The 7,875-nt window shown below is 31.2% G+C and overlaps 1 protein-coding gene across 1 annotated transcript; it reads left to right on the forward strand.

The window, feature by feature from the left end:
• The first annotated feature begins 5,447 nt into the window (after positions 1-5,447).
• Positions 5,448-6,795, forward strand: LOC135139624 (odorant receptor 46a-like). The gene is made up of 5 exons (XM_064069924.1): positions 5,448-6,163; positions 6,217-6,316; positions 6,372-6,476; positions 6,538-6,690; positions 6,742-6,795. The coding sequence occupies exons 1-5, from the start codon at positions 5,448-5,450 to the stop codon at positions 6,793-6,795; spliced, it is 1,128 nt and encodes a 375-aa protein (XP_063925994.1).
• Positions 6,796-7,875: the final 1,080 nt, after the last annotated feature.

The following is a 7,875-nucleotide window of genomic DNA, read 5'->3' on the forward strand; positions in this document are numbered from 1 at the left end:
TTTTTCAGGTTTTGTAAAAAAGGCAACTACTTTTATAACTGGATTTTGCTATTTCAATTTTTTACGAGTGCGCTGTCCTTGGGATTTAGCATGTTTTTACTGACCCGGGTAAGTTGTGGCTGCATTTTTCGCCTTTCAGTTAATTTTGTTTTAAAAGGTTGCCGCTTTCACCAGTGAATTCTTCTCTTTTATTACTTATAGTTATGCGATAATCATAGAAATTTTTCTCTATTGTTGGTTTGGTAACGAAGTGGAAATTAAGGTAAATAATGAAACATAAAATACATATAACAATAATAATAAAAATTTTCTTAGAGTAGCAATATCCCCTACTCAATTTTTCAAGCTGACTGGACTGATGCGACGAAAATCCACAAAAAAATTGTTTTCTTTACTATGAGGACTCAAAGGAGCATAAAACTTTCAGCTTTGAACTTATTTTTTCTATCGCTTGAGACCTTTAAAACGGTAATTTTTATTTTAGGTAAAAAATTGACATAATTAATTACTCGAATTTTGCAGATTCTTCGCACTGCATGGTCCTACTTTGCTGTTTTGCATCAAGTCAATTCGTAAATTTTTCTTTATGTTTTCGGCCACACATACCAACAGATTTTATCATTTTTCTATTTGAAAATATTATAAAACATTCTAAACAAAAATTACTAAATTTCTGTTGTCACATATTGGCTCCACTGGATTCAAGAAAACAAATCAACAAAATATATGTTTTGTAAAATCTTATTACATAGTATTAGACTTAGATTAGATATATATTTTGTGTAATGATTTAGCTTTTTAAACCTATTATAGATAGATAGCACGGTCATATTTGAGTAGTATGTCTGAAAAAAAATAAATATAAACTGCAATTTGACTATAGTTGTTTCAAATTTTAATCCAAAATCAAATTTACTCCTTGGTTATTATAAATATAAGATATCTGGCAGATTTATCATTTGTTGATGTCAAAACTTAAACAGTACAATAAAAATCTATCAATATCGTGGCAACACCCAATAACAAATAAATTTACTAAAAATATCATTTGTTTTTAATTTATTATTGATTTGTAATTAATTGCAGTAGAATAATGGAAATCATTTTTTAGTATTTTTACTTAAATTTCTACTGAAAAGTGTCGAATTTTTGTAAACACCATTTAAATTTTATAAAATAACATACTCCTATACATACTTGTGATTTATGAATTCACCTTGATTTTTAACCTATGCATCCGATTTTTCAGGAGAAAATTCAAATTGGTCATCACATTGTATACCACTATAAGAACCCTAACGTGTGATGTTGAATTATTAACACGACGGTCGCTGGCTCTAAGAACTCATGGGTCACTTTTTTTACACGATGAGTATATATTATTTATATGTACTGCACATCTCGGAATTGACATTAGTGTCTTTGGTGAAACACACTAGTGAAGTCTTGCCTTCAACCGATTTCCACGCATTCCGCGCCAGACCAAATACGAAAACGTTTCCAGAATGTGTTTTCGAAAAGGACGAAAGGGATAAAAAGGAGAAAAACCATAAAATGGATAAAAAGGATGAAAAGGATGAAAAGGATAAAATGGAGAAAAAGGATACAAAAGACGAAAAGGATACAAAGGACGTAAAGAACGAAAAGCACGAAAAGGATGAGAAGGACGAAAAGGATGAAAAGGACGAGAAGGATGAAAAAGCTGAATAGGACGAAAATGATAAAAAGGATTAAAGGGACGAAAAGGACGAAAAGGATGAAAAGGACTAAAAGGATACAAAGGACGAAAAGAACGAAAAGCACGAAGAGGATGAAAAAGACGAAAAGAATAAAAACGATAAAAAGGGTAACAGGATGAAAAGAACAAAAAGGACACAAAGGACGAAAAGAACGAAAAGGACGAAAAAGTCGAAAAGGATACAAAGGACGAAAAGCACGAAAAGGATGAAAAGGAAAAGAATAAAAACGATAAAAAGGATAAAAGGATGAAAAGGACAAAAAGGACACAAAGGACGAAAAGGACAAAAAAAAAGAATTAAAAGGGTACAAAGGATAAAAAGGACAAATAGGATGAAAAGGACGAAAAAGACGAAAAGAACAAAAAATAATAAGGACGAAAAGAACAAAAAGGACGAAAAGGATAAGAAGGATGAAAAAGACGAAAAGGATGAAAAGGGCAAAAACCATAAAATGGATAAAAAGAATAAAAAAAATGAAAATGACAAAAAGATACAAAAAACGAAAAGGATAAAAACGATAAAAAGGATACAAGGGATAAAAAGGACGAAACGGACGAAAAAAAAAGATAAATAGAATACAAAGGATAAAAAAAAACAAGTAGGATGAAAAAGACGAAAAGGACAACAAGTATGAAAAGGACGAAAAGGACAAAAAGGATAAAAAGGAAGGAAATAACGAAAAGGACGAAAAGGACGAAAAGGATAAAAATGATGAACAGGACGAAAAGGACGAAAAGCACGAAAAGGATGAAAAAGACGAAAAGAATAAAAAGGATAAATAGGATAAAAGGATGAAAAGGACAAAAAGGACACAAAGGACGAAAAGAACGAAAAGGACGAAAAAGTTGTAAAGGATAAAAAGGATGAACAGGACGAAAAGGACGAAAAGGATGAAAAGAATAGCAAAGATAAAATAACAAAAATGATGAAAAAGACGCGAAAGGGGAGAAAATGACGAAAAGGATACAAAGGACGAAAAGCATGCAAAGGACAAAAAGGACGAAAAAGACGAAAAGGATGAATACGACGAAAAGGACGAAAAAAAAATGGATTAAAAGGGTACAAAGGATAAAAAGGACAAATAGGATGAAAAGGACAAAATGGACGAAAAGAACAAAAAATAATAAGGACGAAAAGAACAAAAAGGACGAAAAGGATAAAAACGATAAAAAGGATAAAAAGGATGAAAAAGACGAAAAGGATGAAAAGGACAAAAACCATAAAATGGATGAAAAGAATACAAAGGATGAAAAGGACGAAAAGGACAACAAGAATGAAAAGGACGAAAAGGACAAAAAGGATAAAAAGGAAGAAAAGAACGAAAAGGACGAAAAGAACGAAAAGGATAAAAATGATGAACAGGACGAAAAGACGAAAAGGATGAAAAGGATAGAAAAGATAAAATGACAAAAATGATGAAAAGGACGCGAAAAGTGCGAAAAGGACGAAAAGGATACAAAGGACGAAAAGTATACAAAGGACCAAAAGGACGAAAAGAACAAAAAATAATAAGGACGAAAAGGATAAAAAGGATATAAAGGATGAAAAAGACGAAAAGGATGAAAAGGACGAAAACCATAAAATGGATAAAAAGAATAAAAAGGATGAAAAGGACGAAAAGGACGAAAAGGACGAAAAGGACGAAAAGAATGAAAATGACAAAAAGATGCAAAAGACGAAAAGGATAAAAACGATGAAAAGGATACAAGGGATAAAAAGGACAAAAAGGATGAAAAGGACGAAACGGACGAAAAAAAAAGATAAATAGAATACAAGGGATAAAAAAAACAAATAGGATGAAAAAGACGAAAAGGACAACAAGAATGAAAAGGACGAAAAGGACAAAAGGGATAAAAAGGAAGAAAAGAACGAAAACGACGAAAAGGACGAAAAGGAGGAAAAGGATAAAAAGGACAAATAGGATGAAAAGGACGAATCAAACCCAGTGGCGAAGAATGACTATTTAAAGTACAATAGATTGATGAACTCAACGCAAGTTCTACAAGTATCTCTAAAAAAATACCAACAATAATATTTTTACTTCCAAGTACGAACACGAATTACGAATATCAGGGAAGTGCTGGTGAAATAACTTTCGATAGATTTTTTTTTAATTTTACTTTGAAATTCGAACCTTCAGGTGTTTCAAAATTATAATTAATATATATTTAGCGGTAATACTTTCTGCAGGATTTTTATTTTAACAGATAAAAATTATTTTCGTTCTTAAATACAAAAATTGGTCGAAAGTTGTTTCCTCAGAGCTTCCCTCGCTCTTGAAGTACAATGAAACAATCATGTCCAGCATTTTCGAAAAATTATAAAATTTGATTTTCCGAATTTTATTTCTTGAGAACCCCTAAGTGGAAATAAACATATGTAAATATGTAATGCTAAAGTAAATGTAAAGAAGCATGCTACGCGTATGTTTCAAATGAGTTTTTACTTTACAAAATTTTGTGAACACGTAAATCATCAGTTTTGCAAGAACACGTATTTCAACTTGGGTTGCTGCAGTAATACTAATAATAACGTATTATACGCCCCCCCCCCAAGTTCTGGGAATAAATTCATCTATTCATGTGAATATACTCATCACAATTTGGATAGTATTTCTTCCGCAAAATTATGACGACATCATCAATTTTTTGGGGGAGATAAAGAGATATATTTTGATTAAAAGTTTACCATCCTAACAATATCTTCAAAACGTTTTAATCAGTAAAATAAAAATCGAAAAAATATTAATGCAATGATAAATCACAAGTATCGATACGGCACAATTAAGATAGGATTTATCATAACAAAACAACTGCAAGATTTCAAAGAATTCAGTCTTGCAGATTCCAAATTAAATTGCAAAATGTTGTTGTTTGACAACAATCGGCCCATTACTTTCGGAGATTATCTGACTAATAAAAATCCGGGACGGCAGACAGACGGACAGGCCGTCAGACAGATTGACAGACAGACAAACAGACAGACTGACAGACAGAAATAGGGAACCTATTTTTTAGTTCTATAGGGGTCATGAAAAGTGGCTTACGCTGGGGAAGTAAAAATTGCTACATAATATATTGAAATTTCATTCTAAGATGTTTCAAATACTTCAAAATTAAGTACGACTTCCAAAATTTAATTCAATAAAATCACGCATACTCACATTACATAGTTCGCATTTGTATCTCGGGTATACAATCCAGTACATTTTAATTATTCCTATTTAATAATGTGTCTAAATTCTCTCTTATGCTTGTCACAGTTTCGCTAAAAAAGTAAACATTTTTTTCCTAAAAATATTAAATTTTGTACATCTGAGGACACTAACTGAATTATTATTTTTAACAAAATAGTTAATATTTTATTAGCGTGAACCGCCAGAGCAATTTTTATCCGTCAAGACATAAAAACAGAATAAATTTCTAACAAATTTCGAGACGAGAAATAATTGCCGTGGCATGTAAAACAATTACACCAAAATAAATGAATAAAAAATATACTAATTGTAGGCCCAAGACGAACAAAATAATTAATAACCACTAATAACTACCTTGACTTCTGTAATTAAGAATTCCTTATTAATAGTTATCCTCTCATTGGTGATTACAAATTTAAAAATAAAGTTCATTCCCTTTTAAAACATACGTAGTAAAAATTTTGTTATTTAGTGATACTTTGACTTTCTCACACAGCACACACAACAAGACGATGAATCGTTTCGAATGGCAATCTGCCGTCAATTTAAACATTCTAACCCTAAAAATAATAGGCCTCTGGCCACAAGGAGACGAAACCTACAAAAAAAACATCTACACTTTTTATTCAGCAACAATTCTAATCGTCTTTGTCTGCGGTCACAACTTTTTCCAAACAGTCAACATAATTTTTATTTTGGACGACTTTGAATCTTTCACAGCTACGATTTTCGTAACATTATCCTGCATTGGGTCTGTGTTGAAGGCGTACTCACTTATCCAAAACATGGACACACTCAAAGGACTTTTTGTGACTCTGAGAAGCGAAATGTTTTTACCCAAAAACCAACAACAGATAAATTTAATACAACCCGGAATCAAAGTCTGGAAAATTATCTGCATTGCGCTGAATTTTATGGGAGGAAATTGTGCTTTGTTCTGGTCAACTTACCCAATTCTGGATAAAGCAGACTACAGATTGCCGTTTTTGGCGTGGTATCCTTTTCCGACTACGGTTTCGCCTAATTATGAGCTTACGTACTTGTACCAAGTGGTCTGTATTTGGTTTATTGTGATGTTTAATGCCAATATAGACTCGTTAATTGCTGCTTTGAACATGATTATTGGTGCTCAGTGTGATATTTTGTGCGATAATTTGAGAAATTTAAACACAGGTAATATGGAAGAAAATTTTGAGTACTGCGTGGAACACCATAAGGCAATTTTAGAGTGTGTTACACAAAATGGTTGAATATTTTAAAGTTGAGGTTTTTATTTTCTAGGTTTTGTAAAAAAGGCAACGACTTTTATACCTGGATTTTGCTATTTCAATTTTTTACGAGTGCGGTGTCTTTGGGATTTAGTATGTTTTTACTGACTCGGGTAAGTTGTGACAAAATTTAATTTTAGTACTTTTATTTATTTATTTTTTTATCAGGTTGCCGCTTTCACCAGTGAATTCTTCTCTTTTATTGTTTATAGCAATGCGGTAATCATAGAAATTTTTCTCTACTGTTGGTTTGGAAACGAAGTGGAAATTAAGGTAAATATCGAAACCTAAAATATAATAATCATAATAAAATTTTTGTTTTTTTATTTCCTAGAGTAGCAATATCCCCTACTCCGTTTTTCAAGCCGACTGGGTTGATTCAACGAAAGTCCATAGAAAAATAGTTTTCTTTACTATGAGGACTCAAAGGAGCATCCGACTTTCAGCTTTGAATTTATTTTTTCTGTCACTTGAGACCTTTAAAACGGTAAATTTTTAGTTTAAGTAAACAATTAAAATAATGAGCCAAATTTTGTAGATTCTTCGCACTGCATGGTCCTATTTTGCCGTTTTGAATCAAGTCAATACATAAATTCTTGTTGTCATCGAATGATAAATTATTATTTAATAAACGTTTGAACTGTTGAAGTAAATATAATAATAATCTGTATTCTTATTAAAAATTGAAGATTGTCAAATTATAAAAATTAAATAAAGTTTCGCTTGTTACTGTAAGTAGACAGAATTAAGTATGTTGTTATCACATTTCATATATATTATTGTAGCACTGTTTTCCATTTACTCTTAATAAAAAGTTAGAATTTGGAAGCTTTTTTTCCTTTTTTTTTTCGTGGCAATATTTTTTTCTTTAAAATGATGGACAATATTACCAAAAATAATAGTCGTAGTTAATAATGCGATCTGTGAACAAATTTTGTCCACCATTATATAAGAGCTGTACCTTTTCATGTGAAATTTATAACAACCAAAATTTTAACTTAACAAGTTCTACTAATTGTCAAAAAAAATCTCATTACAAAAATCTATTACAATTAACATTCTGGTAAAAACTACTTCTTCACACTCTACCACTATCATTTTTTAAGTACTCCATAAAATGCTTCCATTAATTGTGATCGAATTCAAGACAGATTCATAAACCACAGATATAGAAGTATCTTATGTTATAAATGGTGAATAATTAATTGTTATTGGAGATGATTAGATACATTTTGAAGCACGATATTATTAACTAAACGGGGCAATTTATTTTATTGATTAAATTAAATTAAATTAAATTAAATGGTAATACAGTACTTTTATTATTAGTACTGAATTGCTCTCATTTTTTTCTTCTGAAATAAGAACAAATCTTATACTGAACAGAATAAAATTGTTACAATGAGAAGAACGCGGCTGGGCGGGGCTAAAACCTCCTAAGATAAAATTGATTTTCGCAAATGACATACTGTCTAAGAAAATTGTTTCATTAGTGTCATCGTAGCAAGTAGGTACTAGTACTAGTACTGGTACTTGGGCGGGGCTAGTAATTGCTACGATGAGACTAATTTAGGCAGAGACATATCCTCTAAGAAAATAGAGGGCGGGTGGGCGGGGTTAGAGATTGCTGAGATAAGACAGCGCAATATAAAGAGTTGTTACTAGAAAGAAG

Source organism: Zophobas morio, unplaced genomic scaffold (assembly GCF_036711695.1).
Source record: "Zophobas morio isolate AGI-343-1 ecotype UQ-CSIRO unplaced genomic scaffold, CSIRO_AGI_Zmor_V1 ptg000031l, whole genome shotgun sequence".
Classification (NCBI taxonomy): domain Eukaryota; kingdom Metazoa; phylum Arthropoda; class Insecta; order Coleoptera; family Tenebrionidae; genus Zophobas; species Zophobas morio.

Bases quoted from the DNA above. Each gene is read 5' to 3' on its own strand.
- LOC135139624 (XM_064069924.1), top strand. From the start codon at position 5,448: ATGAATCGTTTCGAATGGCAATCTGCCGTCAATTTAAACATTCTAACC. The intron at 6,164-6,216 runs GTGTGTTACACA...TTTATTTTCTAG, and splicing joins CACCATAAGGCAATTTTAGA to GTTTTGTAAAAAAGGCAACG. The intron at 6,691-6,741 runs GTAAATTTTTAG...CAAATTTTGTAG, and splicing joins CACTTGAGACCTTTAAAACG to ATTCTTCGCACTGCATGGTC.